This window comes from Rhipicephalus sanguineus, chromosome 6 (assembly GCF_013339695.2).
Source record: "Rhipicephalus sanguineus isolate Rsan-2018 chromosome 6, BIME_Rsan_1.4, whole genome shotgun sequence".
Classification (NCBI taxonomy): Eukaryota; Metazoa; Arthropoda; class Arachnida; order Ixodida; family Ixodidae; genus Rhipicephalus; species Rhipicephalus sanguineus.
Genome location: NC_051181.1, coordinates 77,606,082 through 77,622,669, shown reverse-complemented (window position 1 = coordinate 77,622,669; position 16,588 = coordinate 77,606,082). Strand labels below are relative to the sequence as shown.

The 16,588-nt window shown below is 43.3% G+C and overlaps 1 protein-coding gene across 1 annotated transcript; it reads left to right on the top strand.

The window, feature by feature from the left end:
* Window positions 1–2,402: 2,402 nt before the first annotated feature.
* LOC119395912 (uncharacterized) lies at window positions 2,403–13,763 on the top strand. The gene is made up of 7 exons (XM_037662930.2): window positions 2,403–2,532; window positions 3,830–3,875; window positions 5,102–5,234; window positions 5,513–5,549; window positions 10,432–10,562; window positions 11,629–11,746; window positions 13,552–13,763. Exons 1-7 carry the CDS (start codon window positions 2,458–2,460, stop codon window positions 13,636–13,638), a joined length of 627 nt encoding a protein of 208 aa, XP_037518858.1. The 5' UTR covers window positions 2,403–2,457; the 3' UTR covers window positions 13,639–13,763.
* Window positions 13,764–16,588: the final 2,825 nt, after the last annotated feature.

The window sequence follows — 16,588 nt, the reverse complement described above, 5'->3', positions numbered from 1 at the left end:
ATGCATAATAAAGATGGAAATTATTAAGAGCCATCTTAAATATGTTACGAAGAGTTTTCGACAAGCATTGCTATACTAAATCCTCCATTTTTCTCATAAGCATCCCAACGAGCCGTTTAGGCTATTTTCTATAGGCAATCAAATTTTTGTCGTAACTTAACGGATGAGTTCACGATACTTCATGCTTCATTGTGATATCTATTAAAGGTGCTGCCTGTATTATGCTTCTATATTTATTCACTGTGATTGTTCGCTATGAAAAAGCCTTTCTATTTTACTTAGATATATGTGTTTCCTTTTTTTTTTAGGCCTCCCTATATTTTTTACTGTTAGTAATCACCAGGTAATCAGAGCTATAAGTGGCAACAGTGTGAATAGCGGTGGTTGCATGCGACACTTTGTGTTACTACACAATACATCTGAGACATATTTCTGGGCTGCACACGTTCTCTCATATGAGAAAAATTTTAAAAGATTGCACATTAGTATGTCGCTAACGAATGCTTTATGCTAGCAGATGAGTAGAATATTATGAAAAGTCATTGCAGTTTTATGTCGTCTACATATACACGATGCATCACAAAATATGTCGCTACCATCGTTGTTGCTGCTGTACACCTGCCCCATAATCCAGAATTGCGTAAATGGTAGTACATTTGCGAACAAGGTAAAGCTTCACATCGTTACTGGGGCCATCGTTCGGAGGCTTCTTATTGAAGTTCTTGTAGTTAGATCGCAACCCACGAGCTGGTCGGTAAGCAGGGCAGCTACTCCAATCAGTTACTCAAACGATGAGTAAAAATCGCTGACAGCGCAATGTATAAACAGTAGGGATGGGCGAATAGTCAATTGGAGCTTAGTTTCTACAGCGCGACTGGACGCGGACGGAGAAGGAACACGCAAACACACACGCAGCGCTGACTTTCAACTGGAATGTTTATTTTTCATATGCACGTGACGCTTATATAGACACACGCGAGTCGCGCTGTAGAAACTAAGCATGAACAACCAACTAGCCCGCCAACGCACTTTAGTCAGTGAATTGGAGGTTTGAAGCGAATCCGAAGCGAATAGTGATTTGGTCGAATAATTTTGAATTGAATAGTTGGAATAGTATTTACCACATATTATTAAGAAAAATGAGCATTTTTGTCATGACCCTTGCACAATATTTTTAAGGATTGGAACTAGGTATGAGTGAATGTCACTTTTTTTTGTCTGAAATGAAGTGGAAGCAGTAGGGTGCAAGTTAAAAGTGGTGCAATACGTTACAACTTAAAAATGACTATACTTAGTGCATATAAGCCCATATAACACGCTTTAAAACATAAAAAAATATGTACAATGGACCTTGAAGTGTGGCTTCGCGGCAATGCAGATTTCCCCTGGATGGGTTGTTTCACGGCACAGCAACTAGACGCTGCAGTGAAACCACCTTTACAGGGGGTTATGTGCGGTCAAATGTATACACATACTATTCGTTCATTTCGAATGCTTCGAAATTTCGAATAATCTAAATTCGTATCGAAGCGTATTCGAATACTGTAATATTCGTTTGAATATTCGAAACGCCCAAATATTCGCCCATCCCTAATAAACAGCTTCCATGTTAAGCACCTAAACAAACGCCAATAAAAGTTGATTCGGAATGAGGAACGTATATACTTTGAGCAAGAAATACCAATTATACTTGACATACTAGCAGACATTTCGTTCAAATTAAACAAAGTTGGTCGCAGTTAAGACATTTCTAAGCAAATACTTCTGTGCTTACGCATTTGCCGCTATATTAAATAGATAATAACAAATTTGCAAATGTATCTAATGTATCTTAAGATACATTTGGAAAGTATCATATCATATACAATAATTGCAGTAGTACCTTGTATCTGTATCTCAAACATTTGTTGCCTGAACATCCTGCATTGCGATACAGTTTCAAAGTATCTTTGCCCAGCCCTGCTTACACTTACTGGTGCTTAGTTATCTTGTTCGTTTTACCCATGACAACTACCCCTGAAACAGTTTGCATCCCCACCACACATAATTCCCGTAGCAGTACTTTGAACATGTAAGACGAGACTGTTAAAGGGAACACTTGCGTGTAGGGCATGTTTGGATTTCACTCTCCTGCAAAATCATAGTAGCGTAGGTTTGCATAAATCTACTGGTGGTCGACAGTTCAGCCTCTTTTTGACAGACTCGTGCAGTGTATGAACAATGTTTCCCTGTCCACTTCTTGTTAGAGGGCCAGCAAAATAAAAGTGGACCATACTGTACATATATATAAACGTAAGAAAATAGTTGTCCATGGTATAGCTACTACCTTGTAAAATAACGATGCCCCGCACCAATTAATACTCTTAATTTCCCCACATCCTGACTCTTGTTGACTGCAGGTACCTGCAGGTGCTAGTGGAAGAGCTGGAGGTAACCGTAGAATTGTCGCGCGCAGAGATGCAAGAAAAGACCGACCGGATCTGCAGGAACATCGACATGTGGTTTGACAACATCATACGGACCGTGCCCGAGGTGAAAAGTCGGGTGCTAGTGCTCAGCAGCATCATTTTCTTTCTTCTTCAACAATATGAGCAATGGGAGCAGATTTTCTGAATTCATGAAAGATGTCAGACTCAAAACTAAAATACATCTGGTTAACACTATGAGCTTTTCTCGTAATAATGTGTGGGTGCCATCCGTGAACCTTGTGGAAATACGAAAAAAAAAGAGCTGGGTACCTTCGAGCTATGGTACTGAAGACGAGTTTCGAGAATCCCGTGAATTGCCAAACGACCGGATGTCTCGGTCATAAGAAAAATCATTCCTAAATGCGCTTTCGAAACAAAGGCAATGAAACTCAAGCTTTCTTATTTGGTCGTGTCATGCTAGCTTCCAGTTCACTTGAACGAAAGTTAGTGCCAGCTAAAGTGGAAGGAAAGATAAGATGAGGCTGCCCATGCACAATTAGCATTGGACGTAAAGTCTGGCTGGTATTCATCCACCAATTGCGTCACCAGGTGTTTGCAGCAACTTGGTGATATTTAAAGGGGCCCCGCAACACTTCTTCAGCGTGGTCAGAAAATGCTGCTTATTGATAGTCTAGGCTCCTGAGAACATGCAAGCAAAATATTATATAGCGCGGCACCCGGCCTGGAATTTGCAATTAATTCTCAGAGTCGGCTAGAAAACGTTCCCTCTTCTCTCGACAAATGATGCCATAAACCCAAATGACCTCACCATAAACCCAAGGTCCATGGCAATTGGCTGATTTGAGCATCGTGAGCTGCATAGTTATTGTGGTCACCGCAAGATGCCGCCACTTGCCCACACAGGGAAAAGAGAAAGGGAAAGAGCAAACCATAGCATAGGAAGAAAGAGAAACACAAATAGAAAGGGAAGCAAAACAGAAAGAGAGAGAATCAAACAAAGAGAGAGAAATACTGTATAATAGACAAATAGATAGAAGGAAAGAGGATGCGAGAAATAGAGAAAAAGAAAGGAGTGAGAAATAGAAATATATATATATATAGAGAGAGAGAGAAAGAAATAGAAATAAGCAGAGACAAAGCAGACAGAAAAATATAGAGAGAAGAGAGAACAAAAAAAAGAAAAATAAAGAGAAACAAAGAAGGCCGTCCAGCTCTACACTTCCTTCAGGCTTGGCACTACGAGTGCGAAACTAACTTAAATTTTTTTTCTCGTGCGATGTTAAGGCAGTCGAACTACATTTGAGTCAACTGACAATCGTGTAAATATGGTACATTCCAGCATTTCCCGAGTTTGAATTAGTATTAAAAAAATCAATACAATATCTTTTTTGTCTCTCCAGGAAGTCCTGAACAGGCCATTCCGCGATGTGTGGGACACCAGCATACGTAAGTGTGCAAGAGGCAATGTGTAGTTTTCTATTTATGTAAGCACAGATCAAGCAAAAGCCTTAGGTGCCTCATTAAACGAGAAAATTTCTGTTGGCGTTAGCACGAAGGATACAAAAAGTCATGTGGTTAGCTGAACTTCAATTGATGGCGCAAATGTTAAGACAGGAGTGAAGAATACACGTAAGACACGAACAAGCGCACACTCGCAACTAAATTTTGTTCTTTTAATTATTGTCTTACGTGTCTTCTTCGCTCCTGTCTTAACATTTGCGCCATCAATTGAAGTTCAGCAATGCACCAACTAGCCCGACAGCAAACGTTATCATGTGGTTAGATATTCCGAATAGGTCGCGAAGAAAGCTATCCATAAAGGAAGCCTAGGCACCCAGTCGACGTATTGAACCTTTGATACCTCTATCCTTGAAAGCAGCTGCCTCATGCGCAAACCATCAGGCCACCACTGTATGCATACTTCTTTCATGCCACACTATATAACACAAAGGTTGCAATGTTCAATGGGTCATTCGACGTGTTGCATTCCACCAGCGTCAAACGTATTATTCTTCTTTGCTCAAAATGAACGCAACCAAAAACAAATTGCGCATGTGTCTTGAGCCTAAGATTTGATTATCTTTATGCAAAAATGGAACATGACTGACTGCAGAATATTTAGATATTTAATTATGTGCTAATTAAAATTAATTGCTGCAACTTAAACAAAACAACATATCTTTTTTTCTTCCTTCAAATATAATATCGAGGGCCTTGGAGTTTTTCGTGTTTTGTGTTTCTGTCTTAACCCAGCATGCGCTGCCGTTTATCGTGAATATGACCAACCAACTAGCCCACAAGTACGTTTTAAGCTTGGAGTTAGGCTGTGCAAATTTGACACATTTGCAGACAGTCCATCATAATTTGCACCGTGAAGGAGATAGGGTACTCAAAGTGTAACTGCATTGATTTGTCACATAAGAACATGGTTACAAGCATGCAGAGTGTAGTATAAGGACAAAACATATCATACGTATTTCTGTGATGATGTATTTAACAGTGCCAAAAAGCACAAGCAATGCAATAAAAGTATTATGCACATTTTAGGGAGGCAAATGCATTAAGCATGCTACAAGCAACCAACGTGTTAAAAAATAAGCAATACCGAACGGTTTTAGGTGTTTCACTGCATTCATCTGTCCAACTACTGCTGCCTTCTCTGTTCACAACAGCTATTCCCACTTCGGAAGTGTCCTTGGCCTCTGCGTCACTCGCTACTTCTGCCATGTCTGCTTCCGCTACTGCTTCCTCCTTGCCTGTCACTAACAGCTCCCTTGATGAACCGTCAACTTCGGAGAAGCTGCCGTAAGGCAACACAATCGATCCTCCTCTGCTAAGCAATAGTTACTGCAATCTTTGGTGCGGTACCCTTTACCTCCCAAATATATTTTCTTGGCTTGTGACCTAAGTTAGCGTGTCAAAATATACTTTAATATTTGATATATACCAGCAATGTGTTGTTATTTGACTTTCTATTGAGAACTTAACTTGCCTCTTTCATTACTGCGTCAAATTAAATGGGTTAAGCTTTTGTGTGATCAACTGCTGTAGTGCTGCAACTACTGTCCTCCCACTTTTTACAGGAAAGGTCAGGTTCCCGCCAATGAAACTAAAAAGAAGGTAAGTGCTGTATTCTTTTGAAAATGCTGTGCGACCAGTGGCAGGTGTGGCATACATGCATCGTCTGTGTGCATTTGTACATCACGCAATTGTAAATTGTAGCGTGCACGCAAAATTGCCGCAATAATGTGGCGTTAATTGCAAGTGCCGTGTCCGTCTGGTCCTGTGTGAAGCAGCCGTTATCATTTGGCTCGAAAATAATGTGTCAGGTGCAAACAAAAATGTTAGTATCTAATGCTGCCAATGAATGCTAGAAGATCTGCAATTTATACATCCCTCATATGCCAGTGCTATTTGAAGCATATTAACATTACATTGGCTAGTACTAGCACTATTGTTGGCACTATATTTTTTACTCCATAACACTTCCAAGCTAGCATATTGCATTTATAGTCTCCTGTATTTGGTTGTGACAGTCTTAATGATGCACTTCATCTTAATGATGCATTTGCCTAAGTACCTCCGCACATTGCACCTCTGTCGATGGTGCCCCTTTTACTAGACACATCTTAAATGATTGACAGGTAATTGAGTGTGGCACATTTGTCTTGTGACTGCAGTCGACCAGAGGCGCAATGCGAAAACGTTCGCTTGCCAAACATTCCGGTGCATGTTCAACGATCACAGGATATCAAAATTAACCTGGAGCCCTGTAATGAGTTGTATTTTAAAGGAGCACTACACTGTGGACTCTCAGTAAAAAGAAATCTGTTGAACAGAATTTCTACTGAAACAGAGCAACTGATTGGTTTTGTTTGCACTCCTGTTTACCTCTTGGTAAACAGAAGTCCTGTTATTGAACGCACACTTTCCTGGTCCGTTCAGGTTCATTTTAATGACAGTCTACTGTGTTAAAGCAAATATAAGCGTTGTTGTGCATTGTTAAAATACCTATCCAGAAACATTGCAGCACTTCTTTTAAGCCAAGAAAATTCATAATTTCAGAGGAAATCATAAGAGTCTGCGCACACCTGGCACAATCCAAATCAATCCCTCTCCCCCACACCACCTCCTCCCTGAACGGGAATGCATTTAGTGTGCCCTTAAAGACGCCTGCATTGTTTTCAGTAGAGCTGTGCGAATAGCAAAATTTTGGGTGCGAAGCGAATTCGAATATTGGAGTGTGAGTGCGAATCAAATCGAATATTTTTCGAATATTTCTCGATTCTAGAATATTTTTCGAATACTTCGAAGCGAAATTGCAGTTAGAAAGGATTCCTAAGCATATTCTTATGAGATAGCAACATGAAAGTGTTTCTTTTTGCTAGGTAGATGAAGTGCTGGCGGGGTGGTGTTTCATAGTTGTCTTATCAAGAATGAGGCAATGTAGAGGCGGAAGTGTATTTAAGTACATGATTTGGTGCAACCAAAGTGTTGCGGACAACACTTTACACGTGATAGGCAAAGATGCCATTTCCTCAGCCTCTCCTCCTCTTTCAACTTCTGTGGAAGCCCAACTGATGTGGCGGACAAGGGTGTGTTCCCTTCAAGTCCGGAGTTCCAAATCTGCCTCGTAGACGTCAATATATAAGAACATCTGAAATTTTGGGTGCTAAAAAGCTTCGGCTTCCGATTTTTCGGACTTCCTGCCCAAATTTCAGGTCCAAAACAGCATTAATTGAGCCCCCACCTCTGCCACATCTTTCATCTCCATGTTGGAACCAGCGTTTTTTTTAGTTAATACATTTGCGACCGTAGCGGAGCTTGAAAAGTAGCTTTGCCGCAATAACGGGGTGTGAAGAGGTGAAGCATATTGAAAATTTAGGGACCACTTCCAATCGGACGTTGACTGTGTCTTGGCAAAATTTGACCGTAACGGAGCTTGAAAGGCAGCTTTGCCGCAATACGGGAGTGTAATGAGGTGAAGCATATTAAAAATCTGAAGGGGTCACTTTCCAGGGTGTCTACCGACCGGGAAAACCGGGAATTCTCAGGGATTTTGGGTAGTCTGGAAATTCTCAGGGAAAACTCAGGGAAATTGTGCTCCCATCAGGGAAAATCCACAGTATCTTTATTGAAAGGCGACGAAAGTAGCGGTAGCGCTTGCTCGATATTTTGTGAACGCATTTTTCAAATCAAACGGCCGCTGCGGCTGCGGGGAAGTGGCGCACCTTGATGCTGTCATCGCCTTCGGAGCGGTGAAGTGGGAGAGAATCCGGCTAATGCGTGGCATGCGGGAACCGCGAACCACGACACATCGTATCGCGCAATGTTGTCAGGATGTTCTGGGAGTACGCGGTGTAGTTCTGTAATCTTTCTCGCGCGTGCTGTGCGTTAGCGCCCGATATGGTGTTTTTGTTATCGCCGCGTATCAAGTAACAAGCATGATTAGTTGTAGAAGCGGTAGCAGTAGATGTAACGAGCTTGAGTTATCTTGCAAGCGATCGCGATCGCGCAGGAAGCGGATGTCTTCGACAAGGCTCGCATCTGGCAAGCCATCCCGATCGGCGAGAAAAAAGACGCTTGTTGGCTGTTATCGGAGAGCTCACTCGCTCTGATTCCGAGCTTCAAAGATGCTATTTAGGACTCCGTGAAGAATATAATAAATTTCAAGGCGAGAGCTAGCGTAACTAACGGGCCCATTCACAGCAAGTGAAAGCTTTTTTATTTCTTTTTTTCCCGATGAGGGCACTGCTGAAACAAGTTCTAGGCAGTCGACCGATATTTTGGGGGGCTGCAGCTCGCAATTACCAGCCACACCACGTGGATGTTTGCTACAAAGCCGAATTACAAAACTTTTCAGAGCCAAGGCATAGCGGCGACCGAAATTCGCTACACCAGCACGGGTCCCATTTGCTCGATTCGGCGCGCGATGTCGGAAAACAGTAACGTTACCACCATAATCGGATGTGCCGTAATTCAGGCTGTTGCCGTGCTTTCATGCGGTCTTAGCCCGCAGCTATGTTGCTTTTTCTTTTTTGCGATAGACGCGAATTTTTTGCCTTCGCCATGATCTTCCCTATCAAGTCCAAATCGCGATTACATCACCCCGCGCGTCGCATGCTCCATGTGCGAGTGAAAGTGCGCGAGCGCTGCCGACGAACGGGGCTTAAGCAGAGATGAAACGAGCCGACCGTCTCATTCGCGCGATGGGCACATAGATAGGAGCCGGCGCGTTGGGAAGGGGGGGGGGGGGGGGGGCGCTGGCTGCGTGAGTCCGACAGGAAGTGCGTACTTTGTACCAGCGGGCATGGTCGCGTGCGCCGCGGTATCTTTAGTGGGGATCAGCATACGGCTCATACCTTTGTAGGTGTTGTGCTCTAATTGCAAAACTTCCGTTGAAGCCATAGCAGTGGCAGATCCCGGGGGGGGGGGGCGGTAGCGGCGTTCGCCCCCCCCCCCCCCCCAAGCCAGCCTCCGCTCCCTCCCTTCAGTGCCTGTCGTCCACCTCCTTTGTCAGGCTTGCTTGTCGAGTTTGCCCCCTTTGTCAGGTTGCTTTGCCTGCCACTGTCCAAAAGGGGTAAAGAGAATCTTGTCCCTGCTCTCTACCTCTCATTGCTCTACCCTTTCCTGCTTCCCTATGCACATTTCCAACGAAGGCTTCTTAGGCACCGCCATAATCCCCTCTGGGCTGTTGTAAATATGCGTGACCCACCAAAATGCACTGCTGAGCGTTGGCTTCAGCCTTTGTAACCCCCCCCCCCCCCATTATGTACCTGAATCCGCCCCTGAGCCATAGATCATAGATAGGGCACTTCTCTTAGGGCAGCGGCTACGTTTCCTGAAGGAGCGAGCTGTTAGCCTATATTCATATAAAATTCCTCTTCGTTGCTATCGGATTTACTATTTTGCTCTCGCAGTGAAACTGGCTCTTTTTTTCTAACGTGGGATGGTTTTCGATGTTGTGCGTTCGTGGAGAGCAAATAGTTCGGTTGGGCAACATGATAGCAAAGGTGTTGCATTGCTCTGGGCAACGCGCGAGGATTTGACAACAACCCGCAGCAGCAGAACAAGCGCAATTCCACAGTGCATTAAACCCGCATTTGTTTCGTCTTTACATGTGACACTCTGGCAAGGCATCTAACTGTGATTGCTGCATCTCAGGCTCAACAAAATTGATTTTTTTTCACGCAAAAAATAAAAAAGAAAAGTTTTTTCATGATTAGTCAAGCATTCTTGTGGCCTTTTCAGTTTAAGATTAATCCTTCAGTAACTATGCCTTGCATGAAAGGTCGAATTTCACTTTAACGAAGTTTCGATATAACGAAGTGAGTTGCCACTTTTACCAACTTCGCTATATTGAGGTTTATCTGTTCTATGTACTATTCAAATGGGATTAAGTCGTTTTCATTTTCTAAAATGCGTATTAGAGAGTGACATCACCGAGCGATATGGTCTCTACCCATCTTGACATAAAAAAAAGTTCTGTTTCACTCAGGGAATTTCAGCAAAAACACTCAGGGAAAACCTGGAAAACTCAGGGAATTTAGAAATGTCAACTCGGTAGACACCCTGCTTTCAATAGGACGTTGACTGTATTTTTGGGGGGTCAACTCGGTAGACACCCTGCTTTCAATAGGACGTTGACTGTATTTTTGGGGGGAAGTTCGAATAGTTCGAATAGTAAAATTCCAGTGCGAATCGAGTCGAATAGCAAACACTATTCGAAAAATATTCGAAATTTTGAATATTCGCTCACCCCTAGTTTTCAGACATAAAATATCACCTGTCACTTGCTCACACAATCAGTCTGTTTTTATTACATAGCATGTTCATTACAGCATATAAAATATACAGGTTTCAAAATATGGGACAGCTACAGGACCATCCAACAATTCACCAAATCAATCAATCAATCAATCAATCAATCAATCAATACTTTGTCACGGCTCAGCAACCAAACATTACAGCGTTTCTCTGACCTATGTGCTCATGCTTGCAGGTGGGACACCACGACTGCCCGATTTCCAGCAAGCCTCTGCAGGTGCTTCACGGCGGGAGGATGCGAACTCCACTCTCACAACTCCGTGCCACTGGAAGGGCCCCGTTAGTCAGACCGAAGTTTGACATCCGGCAAGTACAGCTTTTGACTGAAATGCTAAATTAGATGAGTGAAATTAAGCCTGAAACTTGAAAGGGGGCACGGACTTCAGCCGAAACAAAGAAACAGGGGGGGAGGGTCAATGTGGCACTCCATTTTATGAGATGATTCGGCAAACACATCACATGAGGTAAAGAGTCATTTTTTTGCAACATGACATCATTTGCCCAGATAGGCACAATGAGGTACCATAGTATATAATCACTTATTTGTTAACTAATTGATTTCTTTTCAGTTATTATATTCAGTGCTAACATGCCGTCGATAAGCCAGATTGTAATGTACTTTAGATTTCCATGACCAGAAATAAAGAACTCAGTATAACAGGCACCCTAGCTTGTGAAGTTCAGAAAGTGAAAAATGCAGTGCCCTTGATATAGTACTTCATTTATCTGACCTTCATGGTAAGTGAAGAAGCAAAGTCAATTTGTTTTAACTTGAAAAAAGTGAATTTATTGCATCTCGTCAACAGTGGATCCCAGGCATCACTTCTCGCTGCCCCTCAATGTTTGATCATCATCAATAGCATTATCACAAATGCCACCCATGGCAAGTGAAACACATTCTGCATTTTTAAAGTAATAGCTTACGTACCATGGCTTAGCACTATTTCTTCCACCAAAAAAAGAAAAGTCAGGTGTAGATTTTGGTGTTCTGGCTTTCTGGGCAGGGATTGCAAACCTGACTCCAACACTTCCGTTGCCCTTAAATACATGTAAATGCTGATCACCTCTGTTGACGCAGAAGGATCAATCAGGTGGTGACATCAATTGTCTCACAAGCGTCATTCTCTTAGTGAAGAAAGTACAAAGCATCACCTGATGCTCAGCCACAACAGTGTCCTTCAGTGTGAAGTCAATGCAAGCATGTTTGAAGGCTGAAAGTGTTTAATAAATAAACTGCTGCATGTACCTGATGCCCGCTTAATATCGTCGCAGAATTTTGCAGATTCCTCTGGTATATGAGTTTGCAGAACTTCAAGTTTTCCTTGGCACAGAGTTAGGGGCTCTAACCATGGCCATCTCCTTGCACCTGCAGAGAGAAGCCAACCAGTGCGCGCGAGCCACGCTTAGGCGAGACACTGATGTCTCTACAAGGCAGCCCTGTTACAAGCGGGCGGCCGCAGGTACATTTACTACTCAACAAAGATGACGAGGTGAGTGCGCAGCATGGCAGCATGTCGTGTAACGAGAGTGTGCAATTCAGTAAAGATTTCAACACAGTAAGTTGTCTGAACAGTGAAAATTATTATTTAGTCAATAATATTTCGCTCAGGCACTCGTGACAGCGTTGTCTATAGTACGTGCTTAAGCAAAAGAAAAAAAAACTGCCAAGTTACCTCAGCGACAAAACGTTTCACTACTAATATTGAGGGTCGGGGTTCGACTTTTGGTCACGGCCAATGGCAGCATTTTGAAAGGGCCATATGCGAAAAATCCCATGTAGTTAAAGGGGTACGAGACAAATTTTTGTAGGGGATGTTTACTCTGCCATGCAAATTTCCTGTATACAGAGACTACTCTGACGTCAGCTCTGGTGACTTCATGCAGCTGTATTAGCTAGTTGTGATGACGTCAAGTACCAAAACATTCAAAATGGTCGCCTGTGCATCGCCATTAGAGCCAGGAACAAAGCGGCCGTGGAAACATCACAATATTTTGCGTGAGCACGTGACGAGAAGCTCATACCGCGTTGCAACGTCAGGGTACAGTAGAAACCGAAGCTAGCTTTTAAAAACGTACTGTAATTACTAATAACTTTTTTAGGATGCTTGCAACTTAATCATATTGTGGTTTGACACATAAAACTCCAAAATTTAATTTGATTTAATTTTAAAATATTTTGCCAGGTCCTTTTAATACAGTTGAACATTGCTCTAATGAAGCTGTATCTGGCACAAAATTAGAGTCTTTTAGCAAGTTACGGAAATACGGTAAGGCAGTAGGGTACCGCTCCTCCTTTCCCGGTCGTTGAGCGGCCAAAGCACAACCAGCGGGAAAAGAGGAACGCTACCGTACTGCCTTACCGTATTTGCGTACCGTATTTCCGTAACTTGCTAAAAGACTCTATTACTTTCATTATGCCCAGAATTAGTTTCATGCAGATATTGGCGTGAAGCAGTTTAGATTTACTTATACAGTTGAATGCCACTGTAATGAAGTTACATGCAACACGACAATAAGTATTGTTGCAGTAGCAGCTATTTAGTATATATTCACATACATACTCACCATATCCAATATCCGCCTGGCACAGATATCGGTCAGACTTCCTTTGATATATATTTGTGATGTTAGGATTTGACTTATCCAGTGATTTGTTCTATTCAAGTTCACTATACCTTTAGTTGCTGATTAAGATAGAGTGTTTATAAGCATGACAAGGTGACATATTTAATCAAGTGCTGCAGCCTTGACTGCAAGAAAGGCAGAGTGTGCAGGATATGACTCCTTCTGCAATATTTTCATAGTCCTCATAATTAAGGTAATTATATAAGCATGTGCAGGAACTGGATCAAACAGTGCTTAAAAGAGGACAAAGTGACAGACACGGTGCTGTACCAATTTATTTTGCAGTAAGTAATGCTCTGTGTATTTTTTTATTATTGAAATAATATGATTACTGACTGAACACACACGTGTAGAGGCTAAAGTTATCAAGAGAGCTGAAAAATTTGTCTTTCATTGTTGCTGGCGAAGCGCTGAAGGTACAAATTAACCAAACATGCTAGTGTGCTCTACATTCAGCAATGTGAACGTCGGTAACAATATGGTGATGGGGGTAGTGAATCAATGTATTGTGTATTGATGTATCAACTTGCATGATGTTTTTCCTGGCCACTGCAGTGCCGAACTGGTAAGAAAAAGAGCCAAGTGTTCAAATGTGTATGCGGTGACCAAACAGGATAGTTCTGCACAGTGACCAAGCACATGGCTACGTTTGCCTTTTCTCTGGGTGCAGGTAACTGAAGTGCGGGCGGAGGACATGAACAATCCGAAGGTGAAGAGGCTCTGCGAAGCCATAGAGGAACTCTGCAAGACATTCTGATGCTCTCCACGCCTGGATCTAATGGCACTTCAAACTGCCTTGGCTGCGGGATCTCTCACAACCTCCTTCACGTTTTGTCGCTTTAACATGCAGATAAAGCTTTTGGCTGCTCCTGCGGTTGTCACTATTGTTTTTCATTACTCTTCACTGTGGTGCTTGTGTAGAGTTTTCACAATCCCGAGGACTGCCAAACGAACCAATATGTTGCAGTCGAAAGAACGATCAATCCCGCACATTCTTTCAAAGGCAAGGTTTTGAACTTTAAACTTTCTTGTTTTTATCATGTCATGCTGACTGCCGGTTTAATGGAGCAAAATTAATTCTAGTCAGAGGGGAAGATAATAGAAATGGTCGGAAGAGTCCCCCCCTCTGTAAGCTTAAGAACTTGCGTCAAATAGATTTTGCTGATGTTCGTACACCGACGATGTCGGCAAGAGTTGTCAGCAGCTCAATGGTACCTAACAATACTTTTACTGCAGCCATGTGTCAAAAGAATGGTGCTGCAGTCATTTCAACAACCATGTGAATGAAATAAGGCAAAGGCCTTGAATGCCTCGTTAGAAGCGAAATGCGACTGCCAGGCGGTGTTGACAAATGTATGAGGCACAATATTGAAACATGCGCCAAACGTCATCATCAGCATATAGAGTAGCCGGAATACAGATAGACATATGGAGACAAGAGGACATAGATAAGAGTTGATAAGGACTAATAATGACCTACCTAATAATGGTATTACACATATGTGAAAGGAAGAGAACAGTTGCAAACAAAGCGAGCTCAATGCATAAAGGCTTTTGCCATCAAAGTCGTCTTAGCAATCGATAAGAGATCCCAAGGAGTGTTTTTTTTTTGTTTCTGAACATGGCTTAGTCTAAACACTCTTAATGGCTTTGTTCTTTACACTTCGTCTGCCTGTATACACATATATTGGTTAAAAATTTCACTAAATTATTTCTTGAATGCATGAGGGCATTAAGACTATGTGCACTTGTATGTTCATCATTAATTGTTGCATTTATGGCACTATTCTGTCGAATATTATGTTAGCAACCTGGAAGGATGAAGTACAGGCAACCCGACATGACGCATACCATTGAAGCCACATTTGCAACCTCGGTCCACCTGCACAAGCATTGAAACTCTCTCTAGTAATTTGCATAGAAGATTATATGTGGTAAAAGGTATTCACAGCATCACTGTACATATATGAAGAAGTCCAATTATTCACCCATTGCTTGGAATGACCTTAGGGGCAGCACCATCCAAATACAGTCAAATCTCGTTACAACGAACACCACATTAACGAACATTTCAAATTAACGAACTTTTAAGAAATCCCGTGCCGACTGCTTATAGTTTCAATGTAAAAATATTTCACTACTACGAACTTCAGATTAACGAACATTTCAGAATAACGATCGTTATTTAATTCCCGTGTAATCTTAACAACGCCTCAGTACTACGAACTTATATCCCGAAATGCGAGGATTCTTAGATTTCAGTGTATCGGTCATGGCAGTCGGAGCTGTAAGGTAGCAGACGACGCAGCGCGAAGAGCGGACGCCCTCCCGCTAAAACCTGAGATGGCACGGGAGGAGAAAGACCACTGAGTGGAGATCAGTGAGAAAGACGCGGGCGGAGAACTTTTTTTTTTTTTTTCCCTTCGTTGCGGAGGCGACAACGCATCAGGTTTTGTAAAGGCCCAACCGCATGCATAGCACGCGACTTTCGAGCGAAGGCGACTGCGACAAACGGGCTCCGTCGCGCTGCTCGATTGAAAACTATTGCGCTCACGCAGGCAAATTACGAAAAAGAATTAGAGAGTAGATGAATGACAACATGCCAAATTTATTATTGTCTTGTTTGAGATAAAGATGCCATAAAAGCGTTTCGGGACTTCCTTTTTTCGCAATCTTATGTTTAACCGCGGCAGTAGTATCTGCTGTGATCCCATGGGGCGCCCGGAAGCGTACGCTGCCTACGCTACGTCGCACTTTGCAAACTGCGTTATGTTGGGGTTAGTCCACGAGGCGCATTTCGACAACGTTTCCTCTTGCAGTCATAGAACGTTTAAGAAAAGCCGCAGCGCCTCACGTCGTTGCTTCGCAGGGAGAAGGGCTACAGGCCTAGATATAGTCCAGCGTAGCGTGCACGCGCGACCACGCGCGACCACGCGCGACGCGGTTAAGCTACGCCGGCCAAAACCGGAGAACTAAAGCGACTAAAGCCCGAACCACACGTACGCTGGCCGAGCGCGCGCTGTACGTTGGCTGTACGCGCTCCGGAGGCCGCGCATGCGCAGACGAAGCAAGCGCGGCAAAACGCGCGCGGTACGCGAGTGTTTGCGGCGACTGATAGGCCGCGTCTCGTGCGCGCGGGTGGCAGGAGACGGTAGGTGGGGTAAAGCGTTCGGTTCACCCATATAGCCGCTTAAAACCGGCTTGACTTGGCTTGAAGTGTATAAGTAGGTGGCGGCAGAGTAGCGTTCAGGCCGCCGTTTATTTCTGCGTGGTGTGGTGGGTGTTGGCAGAGAAGGCACTACTGGTGTTGGTTTTGAGCGTGAACTGTGTGCGCGCGAACCGCCTCTGGCCGTGGTGTAACTGTGGGGACGTGGTCGCGTTGTGTAGAGTGTTGCAGAAAGTTATTCATGTGCAAGTCGTTGCCGCTTTTGTTTCTGCGATGTCCCCGTGTTCAGTGGACCGCCGCCAAATCTATAAGCAACGATAACGAGCGTGAGATAAAGGCCATGTGTTATGCGATTTGTGAATGTCTGTAATAATTGGTTCTTGATGGAGAGGAAGAACGGAGTGTCTAGCGTTACGTCTAGACGTAACTATAGAGGAGCCGTTGCAGTTACGTCTGGACGTAAGAATAACAAGTCTTAAAGTTACGTCCAGCGTGAGATTAGACGCGCCGAGCCGATCGGCTCTATAGTGGCGCAGCGGGC